This window comes from Polypterus senegalus, chromosome 10 (assembly GCF_016835505.1).
Source record: "Polypterus senegalus isolate Bchr_013 chromosome 10, ASM1683550v1, whole genome shotgun sequence".
Lineage (NCBI taxonomy): Eukaryota > Metazoa > Chordata > Cladistia > Polypteriformes > Polypteridae > Polypterus > Polypterus senegalus.
Window position 1 is genome coordinate 33,224,201 of NC_053163.1, and position 23,459 is coordinate 33,247,659.

The 23,459-nt window shown below is 41.9% G+C and overlaps 1 protein-coding gene across 1 annotated transcript in view; it reads right to left on the minus strand.

The window, feature by feature from the left end:
• Nucleotides 1-2,331: 2,331 nt before the first annotated feature.
• LOC120537050 (zona pellucida sperm-binding protein 4-like) overlaps nt 2,332-23,459 on the minus strand; it is a 75,806-nt gene continuing 54,678 nt past the window's right edge. Inside the window, exons 9-12 of the mRNA XM_039765660.1 lie at nt 16,333-16,474; nt 4,399-4,474; nt 2,716-2,859; nt 2,332-2,555 (exon numbers count right to left, since the gene is read on the minus strand). Of these exons, the coding sequence (XP_039621594.1) occupies nt 2,347-2,555; nt 2,716-2,859; nt 4,399-4,474; nt 16,333-16,474 (571 nt within the window). The 3' untranslated portion in view covers nt 2,332-2,346. The remainder of the gene's footprint in view (nt 2,556-2,715; nt 2,860-4,398; nt 4,475-16,332; nt 16,475-23,459) is intronic.

Below are 23,459 nucleotides of genomic sequence, written 5' to 3' on the forward strand. Positions count from 1 at the left end.
TCAGAGCCGACTATACTTTCTGAGAAGGTTGGCATCCTTCAACATCTGCAATAAGATGCTGCAGATGTTCTACCAGACGGTTGTGGCGAATGCCCTCTTCTACGCGGTGGTGTGCTGGGGTGGCAGCATAAAGATGAAAGACGCCTCACGCCTGGATAAACTTGTTAAGAAGGCAGGCTCTATTGTAGGATTAAAGTTGGACAGTTTAACATCTGTGGCAGAGCGACGGGCACTAAGCAAACTCCTGTCAATCATGAAGAATCCACTGCATCCACTGAACAGTGTCATCTCCAGACAGAGGAGCAGGTTCAGTGACAGACTTAGGAGATTGTTCCTCCCCCACACTATGCGACACTTCAATTCCACCCGGAGGAGTAAATGCTAACATTAAAGTTATTGTCTGCTTTTTTTTTTTCATTTTTTATTACTATTTAATTTAATATTGTTTCTTTGTATCAGTATATTATACAATTATGGATTATGTGAATTTTCCCTTGGGATTAATAAAGTACCTATGTGGAAAGAGATCTCCGAGGAAGACAGGAGTAGTTCAATCAAATCAGTCTTTATTCAGGCACCAGCGAGTATACAGGATTTATGTGTTGCAAGGCAGAAGAGCAAAGTTCCCGTTTCAAATCTGCTTTTAATATCTTTCCTCCCTCCCTTCCTTTACTTATCAATAAGCATTTCATCTTACATTGCATGAATCGGCTAACCGCTTCTATTTTGTGTACATTGCAGATGGAGCCCTAAAGAAGGAAAAGTCATCTTTCCTGCGTCTAATGGACAAGTTCCAAAAAAAAAAAAAACAAAACAAAAAAAAACAAATTGTGCTTGGTCAGCTTACTGCACCATCTCATGACAGATGCCTGTATGAATAACCTGCCATTCTCGCAAATCAGCTTTGTTCTTTTTTATCCCTTGGTAACTTGCCAGAAGTTAGATTTGTTTTTTTTTCTTTTACACTCATCAAAAATACACAATCCCAACTGTGAAGCATGGAGGTGGCAGCGTCACACTATGGAGATGCTTCTCTGCAACAGACCCTGAAAGGCTTGTGATGGCAGAGGGGGAAAACATTACAGGGACATCTTGAAATGAGAATTTTCTCCAGCAAGCTAAAGATACATTTGGCTTAAGTCCTGGAGTAGTGGAGTCGGAGTCCAGATCTTATTCCAATTCAGAACATGTGGATTGACTCGAAAAAGGCTGCACTCTCATGATCTCCATGCAATTCGACAGAGCCGGAGCAGGTAAACCTTGACTTGAAGCTGAAGGAGAGCCGAGTACGCAGCCTCGAGACTGTCACGGCTGCAAAGGTGAATCTACTAAAAACAGAGGGAGGATATTTGTTTCGAATTTTGGGTTTTAATTTTTCCATGAATTTAGACCACCTTAGAGAGATTTTCACTTTGGAAAAAACTACATTGTGGATGCACTGGTGGCAAGCATGCAATAACCACGTATGATCTTGGCCAAGATTAAGACACCACTGTGGTCCCACAGTCATGAGTCTGTAGAAGTAAGGAAGACAGGAATTGTTCAATCAATCAGTCTTTATTCAGTCAAGGAGGAGTATATGGATTCATGCTTTGTAAAAAAACGGGTCAAGTTTTCCGGTTTCAAATCGGCTTTCAATATTAATTTTCCTCCATCCCCCTTACTTAGGAAACGGCATCTAAGCATTTCATCAATTCGGCCAACCGTTTCTTTTTTGTGTACATGTCAAAAGGGACCCCAAAAGGAGGAAGAGTCATCTTTTCTGTGTCTAACAGATGCAGTAAGCAGATATAAGACAACTTCCTTTTTTTAGGAACGCAACCTGTCTTATGACAGACGCCTGCATGAATAACCTACCCATTATAGCAAAACTTTTAACACTTAATAGCTTGCAAGCAGTTACATTTTTCTTTCACAAGTCTTCATATTAAGAGGCCAAATATCAATTCAGTCCATGCTACATGGCTTAGCTGTGGTTCCTCATAACCCTAAACCATATCAGCAGAATGGTGGGGTAAGGTTTGCTATCCAAGTGTGCAGTAAGGCCACAAGACTTCAACTATGGCGGAATGGCCAATCAAGTGTTCACTTGTAGAAAAGTTGAAAAATGCAGCTCAAAATATGCGGTTTTGGGAAAACAGGAAGAACTCTGATCAAATGTTAAATCCAATAGTACCATTATTTAAGCACAAATGCAGAGGGTGGGATTAAAAAAATGAGCACAAAATGAATAAAGTAGGGCCAACAACTGCCAAACAAAAAAGGGACAAATCAACAGCTTCCTTTGTCAAGTATGGTCGATGAGGAGTTAAGAATAAAGAAACATACTAGTCAACTTTACCGCTTTTATTTATCTGGAAGATTCAGAACTTCGTTACTCGGGTAGGCGTCTGAGGAATCAGTCTGTTGCTGTGGAAACAGAGGATGTGAAACGGCGGCCTTTCTCCTCTTGCAATGCCAGATCCCTCCTGCTGCCACAGAGAGGACGAGGAACAATATTGACACAGAACAGATTGCAGAGAGGGAGTAGTATGACAGCAGAGTGGGCACCGAATCTGGGGAGCAGGCAAAGTAGAGTTAAGGGAATGGTCCTGTTTTCCGCAGCGAACAGTCGAACACAGTAACTTGTGCTGGGCCTGACCTGACAAATTAAAAATTCTCCCCTTTCAGTCCCACCAAGTTAAAATGGCTCAGAAGCAGACTTGTAGTACCTACCGAATGGCCTAGAGGACCAGGTGTTTGGGTTGGGTATTGATGTCTCATTGTTCACCAAAATGACTGGACCCAGGGAAACGAGGGCAGTCCGCAGATCCAAATCAATGCCTCTTCTGAACCGCTCACTTTCTGCAGCTTTTGGATCTAAAAACAAGGAGGGCAGTGAGAAGTAATGTGAAGCACACCTGAAGAATCCATTAGCAGACGTGAATGTGTCAAGCATGTACTGTCAATCTGCACATTAAATCCTCTTTTCACCATTAGTGCTTGGTGGAAATTGTACAAAAAAGTATTGAGCATACAAAAAAAAAAATGTTAAAAATCGTAAACAATTCAATGCCCACAAAGATGGGCTCAATGCAAAGAAACACAGCAACGTGATCTAAACAGACTGAAAAAGCACACAAAACCTATTCTACAGAGGAGTAGCAGGAGCAACATCATAAACAAGACAGCCAGATTTTATACCCACCAGTCTCCTCAGGTGATAGAAATGTAAATGAATCCCCTATTCGCTAATCTACAATACAAGTGATCTAATTCTTTTGTAATTTCAAGTGTCAGGATACACTTTTAGAAGGGTCCTGAAAGCAATCCTCTGCTCTGGAGAGCATTTGACATACAAACAAAATCCAGCATACAGGTACTCCAAACTCCATTGACAAGGATCCATTAACCCATTTTTACTGCTTATTAAACAGAAACCATCCTGGCAACAACGGAGAAAGGAATGGCTACCAGTCCACCATAGTGCAGCAAACCAGGCAGATTTCAGAAATGGTCAGTTTCTACCTTCGTTAGGCGTACAAAAAAAGTGCAATGTTAGCCAAGTAGTACACAGGAGGGTGGAGCAGGGGATATGGAGCTTTAAAGACGAGCAACTGGCATACAGAGTGCAACCCATGTCACTTCTCAAAAGTATCTGCTTGCATTTCCCTCCATGTCCCCACCCTGGAAGAACCCTCAAGTGTTTGCCGTTAATTTTCTAGCTACACTCCATGTTTAACTGCTCGACTCTCACTGCCCTCTTGGGCCATTTCTAACCACACAGGCAAAAATAAAAAAAAAATTAAAAAAATCGCATTTAACAGCAGGAAGAACCTACTGAGAACATTGGCTGCAAAACCAGTCTTGCATTATTTGAGTCAGGGCTGAAGTAAATGAAAATGGACAGCCTTTTCCAGAGTTCATTTAAAATATTACGTCAGTTCCACCGCGTACTCCGCTCCTCATTAAACCGCCAGCATGAAAACCAAATTTATGAACAGCTACATGCCAGACTAGAGTTTCCCCTCAAGGTTTGTCTCAAGAGTGATCGAATTAGTGCTTACCTCAGAAAGGCGTTATACAAGACAAATATTAAGTTACATCAAAGATGATCAGTTCCATGCCTCATTAGCAAGAGACATTTGTCTCTCCCTTTTTATTGCGGTTTAAGCTCTTAACTTCAGTGATCCCATTTACTCTGCTCTGTCTGGCTAACCCTCTACCATTTTTCTTAGCTATAATTTAAACTGGGTAATTCAAGCCACATTAACCATCTACAGAAACAATCATACACAGCACAAAATTAGACTCTTGCATTACTCCACTTTCACATTAACTTTTGGAAGATTTGGGTACTAAATAATGAAATGCAAAACCTACTGCATGTCAACTCTAGAGTACTGAATGCAAACTTACATGGTGACTGCAAGCATTTTGGAACGCAGTCTGGAGAGCCAGCATAACAAATCTCCACCCAGCAGTAGAAATACATCTAAGAGAAAGAAAAGAAATTATTGGAACGTGGGAATTCATTTCCAGGCTCTAACAGCACAAATTTTAAGAAGTCAATTGTTTTAACCACTACCTACGCTTGTGCAAAACGTAAAGATGTGTCAATACTTTGTGAATCACTTTATGCATTAAACATTAAATCTATAACACACAGACCAATCTACACTCAGTAGCCCATGATGACAACAAAAATGTTTCCAGAGGTTGGCAAATTCATTAAAAATCAAAGTGAAATCTTTCAGTCATACAGGTATTCAGATCCTCAATTCAGTTTTGTATTTGCTGCCAGAGGGGCTTCTACAGGTTTGCGCCTTCTTGCACAAGTCTATTCAAGCTCTCCACATCTGGATTTGGGGCTCCGGACAGATCCTCTCAAGCTGCATTAGACTGGATACAAAAACTACCATCTCCAAGTCTTTCCACAGATGCTCTATGGGGTCTAAGAACGGGCTTTGGTGGGGTCACTTGGATAGTCTGACTTATTCTGTAGTCAGTCTAGTATTGTTCTAGCTGTATGCATTGGGTCATTCTCATAGTGAAAAAGTGAACCACCACAGGCTCAAGCAAGTTTTCTTCAAGGGCTTCTCTGCATTAATCTTTCCCTCAAGACTGGTCAGTCTTCAGCCACGGAGAAGCTCCTCCACAGCATGATGCTTGTAGCAGTGGCGAGGTAGTCGCTTCCACTGTATTAAAAATATTTTGGCTGGTACTCCGCCTCGACTCTGCTTGCATGTTTCAGGACCTTATATATAAATGTAGTGCTCAAAAAAAAAAAAAAAATTAAAGGAACACTTTGATCCAAGTATAGCATCAAGTCAATGACACTTCTGGGCTATTGATCTGATTAGGTAAGTAGCAGAGGGGCTTGTTAATCAATTTCAGTTGCTTTGGTGTTAATGAAATTATGAACAGGGACACTAGAGGGGCAAAAATGAGATGACCCCCAAAACAGGAATGGTTTAACAGGTGAAGGGAGGCCACTAACATTTTTCCCCTAGTTTTGTATTTGGCTACGGTCAGGGTCACTACTGGTAGCATGAGGACCCTACAGAGGTAACACAGGTAGTCTAACTTCTCCAGGATGGCAAATCAATACATCCCATTGCCAGGAAGTTTGCTGTGTCTCCCAGCACAATCTCAAGGGCATGGAGGAGCTTCCAGGGAACATGCAGTTACTCTAGGAGAGCTGGACAAGACCATAGAAGGTCCTTAATCCATCAGCAGGACACACCGGTATATGCTCTTTTGGGCAAGGAGGAACAGGATGAAGCACTACCAGAGCCTACAAAATGACCTCCAGCAGGCAGCCCACTGGTGTGAAGGTCTCTGATGAAACAGACATCATGAGGGTGGTCCGAGGGCCCAACGTCCTCTACTGGGTCCTGTGCTCACTGCCTGGCACTGTGGAGCTCGAAAGGCATTTGCCATAGAATACCAGAACTGGCAGGTCCACCACTGACACCCTGTGCTTTTCACAGATGACAGCAGGTTCACCCTCAGCACATATGACAGACATGAAAAGGTCTGGAGAAGCTGTGGAGAACATTATGCGGCCTGTAACATCGTTCAGCATGACCGGTTTGGTGGTGGGTCAGTGATGGTCTGGGAAGACATATCCATGGAGGGATGCACAGACCTCTACAAGCTAGACAACGGCACATTGACAAAGGGTCCAAGGATTTCATCCTGACACCTAATGGTGGTCAGACCCTATGCTGGTGCAGTGGGTCCTGGGTTCCTCCTGGTGCATAACAATGACCGGCCTCATGTGGCGAGAGTATGTAGGCAGTTCCTGGAGGATGAGGGAATGGATATCATTGACTGGCCCCCACACTTGTCTGACCTAAATCCAATAGGACACCTCTGGGTGTGACATTATGTTGGTCCATCCGACGCCACCAGATTGTACCTCAGTCTTTCCTGGAGCTTAATGATGTCCTGGTCCAGATCTGAGAGGAGATCCAACAGGACACCATCCATCATCTCATTAGGTGCATGTCCCCCAGACGTTGTCTGTCATGCATACAAGGTCATGGGGGCCATACAAAACTACCGAGTACGATTTGGAGTTGCTGCTCGGCAAAATGGAATAGCCTGTCGCATCATTTTTTCACTTCGATTTTCGGGTTGTCTTTGAATTCAACCCCTCTATTGGTTGATAATTTATTTTCATCAAATGATGCGGCATCCTTTTTATTCCTAACATTACCATATCAGTCCATAGCAGTAGAGATATCCAGCATGATCTCTTCCCAAAAGAGATCTGTTCTTTAAATTGGCTCTGTTAATTTTTTGAGCAGTTTATATTTAATAGACATACAAATCAAAATATATTTAAACAGATAAAGGGAGGGTATGGTCAGAACTAAGATGAGATGCCAAGTGAAGAGTCTCATGAATGTTATGATGTTTTGCCCTACCGTGATCCAGTTGTTGTATGAAGAGGTGTAGAACTTGGGAACACTCCCCAGACATACATTTCCTACTGTTGACAAAATCCCACAAACAATCAGGCAAAGACCAGGACAAATTTAGGGAATACTAAAATCTAATGGGTGAATGTAATTGTAATCCAGTTGAATACTGCGGCAACAAAATTCACAAGAGGACTGCCTATGGCTTACTTTTAAATGCAGCGCATTATCAAATTTCTTCCCAGCAACCCCTGTATATCCAAAACTCCTCAATGGCACAACTCAGAGTTGCTGGGAATTGTAGTTTAAGGAGTACTGCTATGCATTTCTACCACCACTCTTTCACCATAGTTATGGCAGGTGATAAGCAGTACCTCCTGTTCTGACCAAAGAGTTCAAGGTTTCTCACACCTAAGGCTTGGAGTCCTTGAATAGCTGTCATATGCCTTTAATGCAAGGGTGACTCCTATCTAGCCACCTGGTTGATGGAGTGCTATGGAGATGGTTGCGATTCCAACAGGCTCTCTAATCTCAGCAGGGATCTCCTGAAGCTCTGTTAAAGTGACTATTGGGTTCTTTGTCACATCCCTGATGGAGGTCCTTCTGCCCATTTACTCAGTTTGGGCAGGTGGCAAACACTAGAATCCTGGTGGCTCCCAACTTCTTTGATGTCACAACAGAGTCCACTGTGCTCCTGGAAACACTAAGCTTTAGGAACGGTTTTATACTCTTGGCCTGATCAATGCCTCACCACCATGTTATCAGGTGTCTATTCTTAAATTCCATGGCTTGGGTTTTGTCCTGACATACAGCATGAATTATGGGACCTTCAATACACAGGTATGCACCTTTCCAATCAATCAATTCAGTTTGCCACAGGTGGACTCCAATGGAGTTCAAAATACATCAATGATAATACAAGCAAAACAGGGCCAGACAACCACAGCTGAGTGCCAGAGCAAAGGGATTTTTGTCTTTTCTCTCCAAATAAAAATTCACAAACCCTTCTGAAAACATGTTTACATTTAACCACTAAGGCGTTCCTGAATGTAAACTGATGGGCAAAAATGTAAAATTCATTAAAAATTAATTCTACCTCACAACTGAAGGGAGTTTGAATAAACTATTGGTAAAAATGCAGGCCAGCAGCTACAGCATTCATAAAAAAAAAAAAAACACTGCTTGGTTGCGAAGTGCGGGTGGTATTCCACTTTAAGGCTACCCCAACCATCTTTCACAAAGGCAGCTCATGATAGTTCTGTAAAGTCTCATACAATACAGGCTGTAAAATATTTATTAAAAACTGCATATTCTAGATAATCACACACACAGTTTCCGCTTATTACACTCCAAGAGTGTTAAGACCAGAATTTCACTCGGTCCATGTGATAATGCTATTACACACTGTAGTAATTAAAGTGTCACAAACAAATTACCACTGGGGAAGAAACACCTCAGACCTGCTTAACTCATGGCGCTGCAGAGCTGGAGTCTATCCTTCAAGTACCAACTCTAGACAGAAGAACTGTCCATTGCAGGGCTCACACGTGCATGTGGTGCCAATTCAGAATCCCCATTTTACCCTGGCAAGCACAACTTTGATCTGGGAACAAACAAAAGAACTCTACAAAAACCAAACGTTCCATCAACTGCAAAAGCAGTGGCATCTCTAAATTTGGGGACAAGTAGAGCACTGTACCACACAGCATTCAACAGATAGCAATATTTTACAAAATACACATGATATATTGTACTCATTAGTCTTAAGCTGGGTTTGCCATTTCCATGACATGCTCAATGCAGTTCCCGATCTAGAAATATTAGAGTTTGAGAAATTGTGCCTGAAACTGCTAGCCTGTTTATGGGAGGGTGGACTTGGACAGGTCCTTTGACCCCTATGTGTTTGCCATGCAGGAGTCTCACCTTTTCAGTTACTCCTTGGGGCATAAGGCATAGAGCCTTGACAGGTTAACATCATTTGTATTTCCTGTGATGCAATTTAAGCCAGCGGCATATTACAAGGCAACTGCTTTGGTGAACTCTTCAAAATGAGCATGTTAGATTAGGACTCCTCAGGAACTTTCTAGCACAGTTTTGTATTTCCAAATATCAGGCACTCATCCATTTTTCTGACAGTCAATAAATGTTCTTCCTTACCTGATGTACAGGGAAAGCATTTGTAAGGCACAGGCTCCGACTAGTCCAGACCCCCGGCCATCCCCACCTTTTACCATTCAGTCATGGCTCATAAAACTCTAGACATCACACAAAGGAGTCTTCTGTTTGAGGTGCAGTGCACCATTGTTTTTGGGCTGCATTAAATGCACTGACCTTTCATCCAAGTTCTCTAGGGGTTCCCATCTCTTGGGACACAAAAGCTCTTCCTTACTACTCGAGAAAATCCAAACCATTCATTTATTTATTTAGCAGGGCGAGTCACTGAGGATGTCAGTTAAAAATTGGAAAAAATCAGCCTGAAGAATTATTCTGTTCTTGAACTGAAATTATATATGGATCGAGGGTTAGTTGTTTATAGTAGATTAATTTGCATTTCTGCTTTCAGTGTTGGTTCGAGCAGTTCTACTGAATGACAAAATATTCATTTTGAGGAATTTAAGGCATTATTCTGTCCACATTTCACAACCACTAATGGTAGGCCCTCAAGTCTTATAGCACATTCAGTGCAGCTCTAATGATCCGTCTTGTCCATAGCCTGCATATTAAGTCTGCCAGCTCCACCTCACACTGTCACACCAACAGTACACGCTTTCCAGCTCAAATTCAAGTCTGCAGAAGAATCTTGGATTAGATCGGCTTGTGGTGTTATAGGTCCTCAGCTTGCTGAGCAAAGGCTATTTAAATAAATAATCACCACGCTCGTGGCTTTGTGAGGGGGCGTAGTAGTCGTAGAAAGCCGCGGGGCGATCTGCGGTGTGGGCGTTTCTCACCTAGTGCACAGGTGAGCGACTGCCCACATCCGTGATTGCTCCCGTGGCTAATGTGCTGCAGCTGCTATGGCCCCTCGCAATATAAAAGAAGCGCAAGTCGGTTGGCAGGGAGAGAAACAAAAAGGATCAGAGGAAAAAATGAAACGAAAAGGACGGAGGTTACAGGGAGCGAGAGAGGAAGCAGGTCAGTGCTAGAGAGACACACACGGAGTGTGTATTGAGCGAGCAAACAAGCGCTCGTGGGCAGCTGCGAGGAAGTTGAGTGTTAGGCCGACACCCAGGCGTTAGAGTTGATGCGACTCCCGCTGAGCAATCAGGTAGCGGGAGTGACCAGGGAAAGACGACTGACTGTAGAAGACCGGAAAGGCAGCGGGAGTCGCGAGGCTTGGAGCTGCAGTCCTTGGTATGGGCGTCCTGGAGACCAAGGAGTCCAAGTCTCTGGTCTGGGATGAGTGCCAGACCGAAGCCAGGATTGGGAGGTCTCCAGACCTGTGTATGTGTGCATGAGAAAAGGGCAGCTGCTGAGAGTCTCTCGCCTACTGCATAGCCCTAGCGGGAGAAGCAGGGGAGAAGTTAACAGAAAAGATGCACCGAGTTTGTTGTTGATTTTTAAAGACTGCTTCCGTAAGAACATTTTAACCTCGATTTTAAAGGATTGGTTTTTTTGTAAGTTTTTAAACCTCCACACGTCTTTTAATGGATTATTTATTGAACTTTGAAGCACTGCACTTTATTGAACACTCCGTTTTTGATTGTTTTCTTTTTAATAAAAGCACTTGTGCACATTTGTACCATGCCCTTGCTCAATTGCTATGTTATTGCCTCAACTGTCTAGCTCATCTGACATTACCGACGGTGTTGGGATCAAGGGCTTCTGAACAGTGATGGGAGCGTGGTGCCAAACCCGCATCGTCACACGGCTGCCATGCACCAGATTTAGTGGATTTAAGCAGAGGTACAGAGATTGATTGACTAAATGCTTGATCATAGCCTTGTCAATTCATTCTCAAAACACACCCACTTTACAACTCTATGGCCAGCTACTTGGGACATTCTGCACCTTGTGGGTCTGCCAACATTAGGCCCCACCACAATTTCCATGCTAAAGACACTATTGGAACACAATATGAACAATTCCATACAGAAAGAGTAATGGATTTGACTTGATTCACTCATATGCACAAAGCAAAGGTGATATTCAACATGCTGCAAATTCACCTTTATTCTACCATCAGTTACCTGGGTGTCATGTCTCAGATGTTTGAATAGAATTTAAGGCAGAGTCAGATATGCATTATAAGGTTTTTGGAAGTGATCAGGTCTTTGGGACTCTTCAAATGCTCTCTCCTGCATTAGTTTCTCATTCAGCTCAGAAACCATCTTAATTGTAGCATCCACCACAACTCCTATAAAAAACACACCAGCACTCCCAGAGAATAGCACTACTTTATAGAACATTCAAGCATCCATAGCTCATGAAATCAAGAGGGAAAAAAATGGCAGAAGCTAAAGTCATTCCAGACAAAATGTTTGCCTTCAACGTTGAAGCTTCTCTGGTCCAAACTAATTTTAGGGCCAACTACCTGCATTTTTGTCTGGCTGTTACCTGCTCAAAAACTTCCCTGCTTTATTGCATCCCTTTCTTACAAGACAATCTAACATTTACTACAGAATAAAGCAAGACTCAACAGAAAAAGAAAATCTCACCAGACTTACATTGGTTACCTGTGTCATTTAGACTTGACTTTGATCTCTCCCAGTCCTATATCTTGGAATGTCTGTCCCCTTAACCTCCAAGTCATAACCTCAGGTCTTCAATTGAAGGTCTGCTTGTAATTCTAAGAGCCAACCTAAAAAAGTGATGACGGCCTTTTTGCTGTTGTGCACATAAAATCTGGAATAACTTTACCAATAGAAACTCGCCACTCTAATATTGCAGAGCATTTTCAAAATATGTTACCCCTCATCATTTTAATATAGCTTTTTTGTAGCTACATTTAAGTTGCCTATTCCTAGTTCTCTATTAGTCTATATGGGCATTGAATTATTTTCCTTTGGGTTCTTTATTTCCTTACTAATCTTTACTATTCTCTGCTTTTTTTCCTGGTTCTTCTGTGGTGGCAATCTGAACCACCACCACCTGATCAAGGTACCATGCTGCCCCCTGTGTATGTCCACATGACCACCAAAAATTCTGCCATGTGATGCCTGAAAACCACAAGGACTGATACAGAACATCTGTTATGACAGAATGCCCAGTGGGGGCCAGGGCAATCTTTTGGCATTGGACCCTTGCAGATTGCTATTTTCTGCCCTCCTGGCCATCCAACCTTCCCTTTTTTTTTTTCTCTCTTTCATACTATATATATTATTGCGGAATCGTGTTTTATATTAACTTCCTTTTTATTTCATCCTGTAAAGCACTTGGAGCTACATTGTATGAAAACATGATAGTTGTTGAAAGAGTAGGATATTCCCTTAGGATTATATTCATCTTCAAGTGTTGCGGTTTTGAAACATCCCAGCAGTGCAAATGCAATCTCATTGCAGTAATAAATATTCATTCTGAACATCAGACTCCTTAACATGCAGCAGTTTTGATACATCTAGACTCCATTTACTTGATTATGCACATTTCCTGGAGGATGTCGCATATTACAGATTGGATTCACACTTGGGACCAAATCCTAACCGTCAGTGGCCTGCTTTGGTCTGGCACACAAGTGACCTGGTGATCTGAACTATGCAACAGCTTCATGATCTGGGTCCTTATTCTACTAACAGTGAATCACATCTTAGAGGGAAGGGGATGCACTACTTCTTGCAACGGGATCATGGGAAACTGGACTAATGCCATCAAGATTTTGAAAAGGAATCCAACTTTATTTTCAGTTAATAAAAACTTGTCATGTTTGTTTTTGTTGAGTTGCTGTTCTGATGCTGCATCATGATTAACGTAATAGGGTGAAATATAAAAAGTCGCACATCAGACATGTCATTAGAGTTCACCGATACTCAACCTTAATGCATGCATTACTTTTGCTATTCTGACTTTCAGGTTCTTGACTTTTACTTCAATTTTCTTGGCTATAATTTCTTGATTAACAACTTGACTTAGAAGATGGGACTGCCTTTCTGGTTTCAATTCAGTGTTACTTTCTTTCCTTGTTATCCCCTTACATTTAGTAGTCTTTCATGCAAGGCTTTAAGTATATGGGAGAGATTTGGACAAATGTTGCCATCAGCTGTCTAGGCATTAGTTGTATGGATTGAATGGTCTCTCAATTTAAAAAAAACAGGCTTACCTATTCAGAACTGTTAAAATACCATTTAAATTACATTTTCAGAACATGAATGGAAGCAGGCCCTTAAATTCCCTGCTCAGTTTGTGTGAATCGTGTTCTAGTTTAACAAGTGCACATATTCCTCAGACTGTCCAGAACACATTCAGGTCAACACACTACATTTCACTTTCCTTGGGTTACAAGTCTTGGGCAGTCCTTCCCCCGCCCCCCAGACCTTCGTGACATACAGGTAGTCCCCAGTTACAGACATCCAACTTACAACTTATGAACGAGGACACAGCTGCAATGCATACATCTCAGTAACTGATGCTCCGTCATCTTCAGCCTGGAGATGCTGCAAGTGGTGGCTGGAGTGGGGCGATTTCTCTGCTTGCGCACTGTAGTGTCACTCGGGTGGCTCCCATTGGCAAATGGTGACCCCGTGGTTCATAGTCACCGGAGCCACAGCTATCGCTCGTGTGCAGGACGATCGTTCGCTGCCCGCCCACTTCTACTGCTCCTGACTGGACGCAGGTTGGATGGAGTGGAGCAGGGCATTTCACTGCCTGCCCAGCACACAAGGCTGTTAGTGTGGCAAGCAGTGACCCGGTAGTGGCTGAACAGAGGCCAGAGGGTGAACGGGGCAGCGGGGGTAGCATTGTTGTGTGCCTCGGATGACTGCCTGTTGAATTGGGGTTGGGCGTTTCACTACCTGCCTTTGGCCGCATCATGCTCGTTTTCAGTGGGCGGACACTCCGGGCAGCATATTGTAGTGGAGGTGACTGTGTGGTGGGCGAGTGATGAACCCCCCCCCTCGCCACCCCCAGTCAGTCATTCTCAATAGCAATCCTGCTTGTACTGTTACGCACATAGCAGGAAGTTGTCTCTTGTCAGTACATCAGACGTGTTGATGACGGGTGCCTTCCTGCTGTGATAGCATGGACAGTGCTGTGCAGAAGAGCTCATCTTAACCTTTTGTGTTCACCCTTCAAGAATTTCTCTGAAACACAAATCTGATGCAAGTGCTGGTGATATAGTAAAGAGGAGAAAAACCATTCCCATTGAAAATAAAGTAGAAATAATTTAAAAAGTCAGAGAGGTGAAACTCTATCATTCATTGTCAGAACACTTGGTTACAGTCAGTCAATAATAGCATTTATTAAAATAATGTACCTGTTCTAACTTACATACAAATTCAACTTAAGTACAAACCTACATTCCCTAACTCGTACGTAACCCGGGGACTGCCTGTATATGAATTAGGCGGGGTGTTAGAGATTGTGAACCCAAGACTAGCAGCTCGGTTGGTGATTAAATGGGAGGAAACATCACTGCGTAATGAACAATCCATTGCTTCAACTTGCACTGTACTGCTAGCACGTCACTTTAGTGCTACTCTACCATGACCAAATAGTGCAAAAGGATCTCATTCTAATTAAAAGTGAATAAAGCCTTACAATAATCAGAGTCTAAAAGTTATAATATGGCAGACAGCGTTGTCCTCCATTAACCAAGCATGCCAAAAATCAGAGTTGATCTTTGAGATGCGATTGTATTGGAGTGATTCTCTTCTATTTAATCTTTGTCTAGATCAAGGGTGTTGGGGCGTGTGTCATCTGAACTGAAGAAGACGAAGACCTGCAGTACTACACTATTTGTACCATAATGCAGTGCATTAAAAAGGTTTCTACACAATAGTTTAAAACTACCATTCAATACTTGGTATTAATTTCTTGGTTACATTTATAAAAAACAAAAAATTTACCTTCAGTTCTTGCCATTTTATTTTTTTAACCTAGCCTGGACAGACCCCAGTGAAGAGGCGGGAATGATGCAAAAATTATACTTAACAGATTGAGTGAGAGCACACACAAACAAAGTTTGATCTTGCTTATCTCTTAGTGCAGATAAAAGCAATACCAGCCCCATAATGCATGCTGCTACACAGCACAAACGTGCACAGGTTCAGGATGCACCAGAGAGACAAATCACTCAAATTCAAGGAATTGTTTTCTATCAAACTATGTGGTCTGTTTTCTTAGACAGACAGGACATGTGTCAATGCTAATTTATATAGCACATTAAAAAACATAGGAATGCTGTGGCCAAAGTGCTTTACAATAGAATAAAGGAAAACAAATCGAAATATATGAACACAAATAAAATAAGTAATGTTATATAATTGCAATGAGGAAACCATCAGTATTACTGAAGGTCACAGGATGCAAGTGAATAGAAATGAGTCTTTAATCTCGTTTTGAACAGTTCTATTGTAGACGACTCCTTTACGTGACGAGCAGCAGCTGTAAAAGCCCTGTCTGTCCCCCTTAGTTTTACACTTGGTACGAGGGACAACAAGAGACAACTGACTAGAAGATCTAAGCACTCTGGATGGCTGGTGTAAAGCACACAATTCAGATAAACAGGCAGGAGCAAGCCCATGTAAAGATTTAAAAACTAGCAACAAGATTTTAAAATCAATTCGAAAACCTGACAGGGAGCCAGTGTAAAGAAGCAAAAATTGAAGAAACAGAATCCGACTTTCTTGCCCCAACCAGAAAGCAAGCGACAGCATTCTGGACCAACTGTAACCTGCGCATCAGGGAGTTGCTAATCCCAGAATACAGCGAGTTGCAGTAATCAAGGCGAGAAAAAAATAAAAGCACGAGTAGCTTTCTCAAGATCCCTAGAAGATAAAGGCTTGGTGCTGCTCCTTTATGTGCAGTAATCAATGTACTATTCCACAATGGCACACAACATAGTTTATCCAAATTTGTATGCAAAGTTGCTTTGAGAATATTATACTACAGAGGATTCCATGTTACCATTAATCTGAACAGAGATATATATTTGACTAAGAGGATGAAGTTCAAGCCCCCGACAAGCCTAAAACTGGATAAGGTGGGTTTGAGAAAGCATGAACATGTGTAGGTTTTACTATATGAAACACGGCAAGCACCAGTGCCCACAGTCTCACTATAGTGAGGGTATCTAATGCTCTACCTCAGCTACGCAGCCAACTCTCCCAACAATGGAAGGGTGCCTCAGCTTCACTTCAAATTGCTATCCATATCCTTGTAGGCTTTTAATGCAACAAATCATTGATCAATCAATATATTCAAAGATAGACTTCAGCTGCAACAAAGCATTAATTTACAGTGCTACACACAGACTTTAAAAAAGGAAAATTACCTCCTCTTCCAGGGGCTCACCAGTTTCCTGGTCCACAAAGGCAAATGTTTTCACGTCAAATCTTCGGTAATGGGAGGGGAGGCCAGTCAGATCACCATCCAAGATTGTGCTGTGATGGTCTTCGTCCAAGAGGTTTGGACACCTAGATGAAATAAATGGCAAAATCCACATTAGTAGACTAAGAGACTACACTTTCATAGTTTTGACTTCTTCACCAAATCACTTTTCTATATAGTCCACGTACATAGTGTAACATTCTAGAACCTAGAACCCAATAATTCAGCCATTACTCTGGTCTTTGTGTAAAGAGCTTGGGATGGCACTCATTGAAACCTGGATGAACAAACACTTTAAACTGTCATAATGAGACCTTAAAACACAAGGTAGCCCCCTAACAGCTCAGGAAGGCTGGATTCAAATACCAATAGTGTTGCACGTTCAAGATAATGTGGGTTTTTCACCTGACAGACACACCTCAGTTTTTCAATACCACAAAGACATACATGCTTCATACTAAATCTCTCTCTCTCTATATATCTATATCTATCTATATATATATATATATATATATATATCTATATATCTATCTATATATATCTATATATCTATCTATATATATCTATATATCTATCTATATCTATCTATATCTATATGTATATCTGTATGTATATCTATATCTATATCTATATCTATATCTATATCTATATAGATATATATATATATATATATATATATATATATATATATATATATATATATACATACTATTGGCGTAGCCTGTTAAGACTTTTTAATGTCACGGGGTGAACATGCTGAATAACACATACATATCATTGCTATTTTATTAAAATGGCAATGATATGTATGTGTTATTCAGGAGGCTTACCCCTTGGTCATTAAAAAAAATCTTAATAGGCTACGCCAAAAGGTAGACTTCCACATCTGTCGAGATTTTGCCACACCCAAAACTTGCCTACATGTTTGACACTACACAATTGATGACCAGAATTGCCTACAGCAGATTAAGCGAATTAAATGAGGCGTTAACACTTTCAATGTTCCCCAAAACTTAAAACCAAGCCATATTTACAATTTATACTTTCAATATTCCATGCCGTTATGAGGAGACCTAAGCCTGTGAAATCAAGCCTTTTACTTCCCTATCTGCAGGCTCCACAGGACTTGCCTCATCACTTTAGCCCTAGGATTGTTTGAGGTTCAACATCCCAGATGGGCTTTTCTCAGACCACAAGACACACTAATGGAAAACCCCGACTCAAAACCACCCTTAACCCTTTAATAACTCAAAAGCGTAGAGGACACCATGAAAACCACAGATTCAAAAATGATACAAAAAGGAGTTTGACACAGCTTTTCATTACAAAATTTTAAAATTACCACAAAAGCTAAAAATTAGCAAAATGTGCCTTTAAAGGCAACCCTGATGAAAACAATGGACATAAAGATCATAGAAAATGAAACTACGCTTAAGCCGGGGTCCATGCATTTTGGCCTAAACTTTGCTTTAGAAAGCACAAAGCAACTGTGCCCATAAATCACAGGTAAATTTATCCTGGGCAAATTCAGATATTTGTTGATCCTTGGTTCCAATTCTTGCTTCCATTAATCCTCATAGCTTGCAATTTATTGGTTTCATTGGACTCTCACCTTAAACTCCTCATTTCTTGGTTGTGTGCACTTAACAGTTTCGTCATAAACCAAGCTCATGTATTTAAAAATACAGCTAGGTTAGATTAGGTTGGGGAGTATGCACTGACACAGCATGTTACTACACCCATATCAAAAAGAAACATGAGTTCCCAGTTGGCAATTCCCCCATCCCTCAGGCAGATACATGGTCTAGCCCCACCTCCTGGAAATACCCATCTGCCACATTGGTGTCCCCTTGGCCTGTACCTGCCACCCGAGTCCTCAAAAATGAGCATCATCCAAGTCAGATCAACCTCTGGGAATCTTACCACATGGCTGTAATACTGTAACTGACGCTCCCTCACAATGCAGGTAATGTACCTCATTCGGGACTCCATGAGGAACACAAAGTCAAACCGGCGGTACCCAAGGATTTTCTGAAGAGACACAGTACTGAAGGAGTCCATCTCTCAACTATAAAGCAAAACAGGAAGCACCAGGACTCAAGACTTGAACCTTTGTCCTTTAGCAAAGGGATAACCACACACCCCTTTCCAGTGACCTCAAGACCCCACATCCTCTCCCAATCCATCTATTAACTTCACAGGAAGGATCACCAGAGACATGAATGAAGTAAACCTCTCGACGAGGTTGACACTCTCTGCAGACAGACACTGCTGATGGCTGTGCCCTATTCCATTAAAGGCATTTAAAAAATGAATACATTAACAGTGTTGGAGAGTGGCAGTGTGTTGGACATACAAGCAAGAACTTCACTATACTCGGCATGTGTGACAATACTAACCCTACAATATGCTATACAATTAAGAGATTAAAAACCATTTGTAATGTGCCGAGCCAGAAGATGCATTAAGGCAGCAGTAGGCACTGGTCAGCAATTTGCAGAGGAGGGGACAAGGAAAGCAAATATTACCGGTTATTTAACTTTTGAATATGGAAGTACATTTGTCATCATTTAACAACCCCGTTTAAGATGAACTATTATATACACTTTTATTCAGCTCAGTCTTCAGGAGGCAACAGGCACAAAGCACAAGTGCCAGTTCACCCCTGCTCACAGTGGGTCAGTGTGTTGTTGCCCATTAATCTTGCCAGAGCAGTTTAAGATGTTTTTGGGTTGGGTAACACTGGAAGAATATCCAAACTCCAATTTTACCTGCCTGTAGTCTGTGGATGTGATGCAGCAAGGCTATAATCCCATAGCCAACTGATTTTAGACACAGATTTCAAGATAGGAAGACAAACCCCTTCTGCGATTCTGCATTAAAATTCATATTTTGATTAGTGTTTGATTTGTGTCAACCAATTCAGTCAAGACGCACTTCAATCCTGAGCAGAACAGCTCACCTATGGAATTATAAAAAAAAAAACAAAAAAAAACACAACAGCTTTTGAAGTTTTCTGCAGTATCATGTGCCATTCTAACTCGCCCACACAGATGCCACTGAAGCACCCGAAGTCTTCATTATTCCTGGCAGCCTAGTTTGCATTCTGATATAAATTAAGGTTAGAATTCAGATAGTCCATTTTAACATACTGCCTGTCAGTCTACATATTAGCATGACTCATGTTTGCCAATTTGTACATTTTAAAATGGGCAGAGGACCTCTTGTGGGGGTGCAGTGGCAGAGTTCCAAAACAGAACCAAAATGGTAATAGTGTTGTATACCTTAAAGGCCTTCTAGAGATACATTGGAATGGAAATTTTTTTGCAGCATGCTAGGCATACGGATTTCATTCTCTGATGCCAAGATCTTAAGCCAGCATTTCCCAAAAAAAAACAAAAAAAAAAAACGCATGAAACTAGCATTTACCTATTACGTGAGGTTACATCAGCTAAAATATTTAATAATGAATGCTAAAGCCCAACCTCTTCATCCTTACTTTGTCTGAAACAAATTTTAATTCCAGAAGCAGCTTCTACAATGTCTGTTTTCGTGGTACGTTACTCATTGAGGTCAGGAACTTCCACAGCTGAGATGACAAGTGGAAATTTCACATTTGTGAATTTGTAGATAAGATTTGTTGTTTGTCCGCCAGAGTCTTGTTGCACTTCTGTTTAAAGTCTGACCATCCATCACTGAGTTCCAATTATAATTTTTGATTATTCAGGCAAGAACAGGCCACTCAAACCAGTAAAGGCCCACTCTATAACTGATGGGAAATGTCACATGAACGCCAAGTGGTCTCCACTATTCCTCTACAAGTTACTTGAATTACTAGATCAGTGATGCAGCACTGACCACTCATTAAACCAAAAGTAACTGGCATGTGTGGGTTGTAATGTAACGGGAACAATGAAAACTTGAATTCTGACGAGAGCAGGCAATTCAGCCTAACAAGTTCACTAACCATTCATCTAGATCAGGGGTTCTTAACCCGAGGTCTGCCCATCCTAGGGATCCATGGATGGGTTTCAGGGGATCCGGGAGGGTCAGATAAAAAATAACATTTATATTCACTATACAGCCCGGTACTGTTGACTTTGAATAGATGTAGTAGTAATGGTAGTAGAAAATGTAGTAGATCTGTTTTAATTTGCACAAGAGGATTGTCTATTATAAAAAAATCATGGGAAGAGACGAGGCTTCTTAGCCTGTGATGAGACGTGACTTTTACAAAGAGATACTTTCAACTCCTGCAAGATGACATTGTGTCAATAGGTTTAACAACACCCGGAGCCAGTAATAAAAAGACAAAGTAGATGACAAACGTCATAAAGTATTCAAAAACCATGATGCAATACACATGCAGAGCATGTCAGAGATTAAAGTACTAAAATTCAAAGTCTCAAAAAAAAATTAAGTAGTAAATGCAGTAATAGGACTACTATTCCCATAATGCTTTACGGTATGCCCAGGATGTTGGAGGGTAGGGAACTTCCTGCTTCTTGTTGAATAAACGTATTTCTAAGGTTGCGACTCTGAGTCCCGCGTCATTATACATGGTGTCAGAAGCTACGAACTGTAAGTCTCCAGTCTGTTTTAAAAGTTCGGAAGATGTTATTACCGTCGCAGGACAGATGAGAGGCTGTGTGCACGGCTGTATCAGGAAGAGTCAGCTGGTGTGAGGAGAGTCGCTGCGAGGCACATGCAGGCGGAGGGAGACGTGCAGCAGGACGACACATTTGAAAGTTTGGATCCTGAACGCGAGGGGAACAGGGATTTACCAACCAGGATGGTGACAACTGTGCAAATAACTCCCCCCAGACCCGTTCGACTTTTCCTGTCCCACAGACTGGCCGAAGTGGATCAGACGATTCGAAAGGTTCAGAATTGCAACAGCTCTTAATGAAAAAACGGAGGAATATCAGGTGAATTTGCTCTTATATGCCATGGGAGACGCAGCTGATGATGTTTTGGCGGTTTTACCTCTGTCTGATGCAGATAAAAAGAAATATGACTGTTAAATCAGCATTATGTGGGAAAACACAATTTTTGAAAGAGCACAGTTTAACTCAAGACGGCAACAAGGGGAGAGTGCAGAGTCCTTCATCACAGCTGTACATAAGTTGTCAGAGAACTGTGGTTTTGGAGTGCTTAAGGAGGAACTTATAAAAAAGATAGAATTGTGGTTGGCATTAAAGACAAAAAGTTGTCAGAACAGCTACAACTGGACTCAGATTTAACACTTTCTAAAGCCATACTTAAGGTCAGACAGAGCAAAACTGTGAGGAAACAACAAACAATATTGCTCAGCAGTGTACAAGAGGAAAAAACTTCCAACATGGACGCCATACGGACAAACATGAAGAAAGCAAAGCCACAAACGTGGCAACAGACAAAGAAAAGGCAAGGACCAGACAAGCCAAATGTTAAAGAGTGTGGCCACTGTGGGCGTAAAAATACACACTCATGGAAAGACTGTCCCGCTAGAGACGTTGAATATAGTAAGTATCATAAAAAGGGACATTTTGCCGTAGTTTGTCGCAATAAGGAAGTTGCAAGCTTACGTGAGGTTGTAGAATGTCAAGATAACAGCGAAGATTGTGTTTTTGGGAGAAGTAGGGACTGAGAGATCCAAACCACGGGTAGAAAAAGTCCTAATGAATGGGGAAAATGTTGAGTTTAAGTTAGACACTGGGGCAGACGTTACGTCCATTCCTGAGAAGTGGTACATACCAGAACGAGATGGAGCACTGCAGAAACCCCAAAAGACTCTTTTAGGGCCTGGTGGATACCCACTTAACATGAAGGTCTGCTATAAAGCACAAATAATAGCAAAAGGCCGCAGTACATCAGGATATTTACCTGGTTTCAGGGCTAGCTCAGCCACTATTAAGCAGACCAGCATGTGAAGCTTTGGGTTTGGTGTACAGAGTACACACAGTTATGAAGTCTGATGTAGATTTCAGAGCTGCTTATCCAGATGTTTTTCAGGGTTTAGGCAAGCTACAAGAGTCTTACCACATTCAGCTAGAACAGGGAGCTACACCGGTGGCTCTGTCTGCCCCCAGCAGGGTCCCCCTCAGAGATGCAGTGCTACACAGAATGGAAGGAATGGGAGTTATTTCTAAGGTTACTGAGCCAACAGCATGGTGTCCAGGCACTAAACTACCTGCCACCAAACTAGGGGGGGAAGCCACCTAGGATGTGTGTAGATCTCGCACCTTTAAACACAGTAGCAAAAAGAGAACGTCATATCCTTCCAGCAGTAGACCAAACACTAGCGATGTTGAAAGATGCTAGGGTGTTTACAAAACTGGACACTCAATCTGGATTTTGGCAAATCCCTCTTACTCCACAGTCAAGGCCCCTCAACTTTCATCACTCCTTTTGGGAGATGATATTTCAACTGCCTCCCATTTGGAATATCATCGGCACCAGAGCATTTTCAGAGGAGGATGTCTCAAATGCTCGAGGTAGTCATCTGCCATGCCGATGATGTGCTTGTCTATCTATGGCAGGGACAAACAAGAACATGACCAAAGATTTCACCGTGTGCTCCAAAAGTTTCAAAAAGAAGGACCCACTTTAAATGAAAAATGGGAGAGTTTGCCAAGACTGAAATTATGTTTGGGAGTCACAAGGTTTCCATAAAACGGCATTGAGCCCGACCCAAACAAAGTCAAGGCGATACAACAGCTGCCGCAACCCACATGTGTGGCAGATGTGCGACGTCTCATGGGCATGGCCAACTACCTTGCAAAGTTTGTGCCACAGCTCGCCACAATAACTATGCCATTAAAGGATCTGCAAAAAGGAGAGAAATGAATGGAGTTGGGCAGAGCCCCAAGAAACAGCTTTTCAAGGACTGAAAGGGTTACTAAGCTCTCCAGAAGTACTTGCTCAGTACTCTAACATGGCAGACACAAGAGTGGCAGCGGACGCATCGTCATATGGGATTGGAGCCGTTCTTGCACAAAAGCAGCAAGACTGTTCATGGCGACCCATTACATACATTTCAAGAGGACTAACAGACACCGAGAGGCGCTACGCCCAAATTGAAAAGGAAGC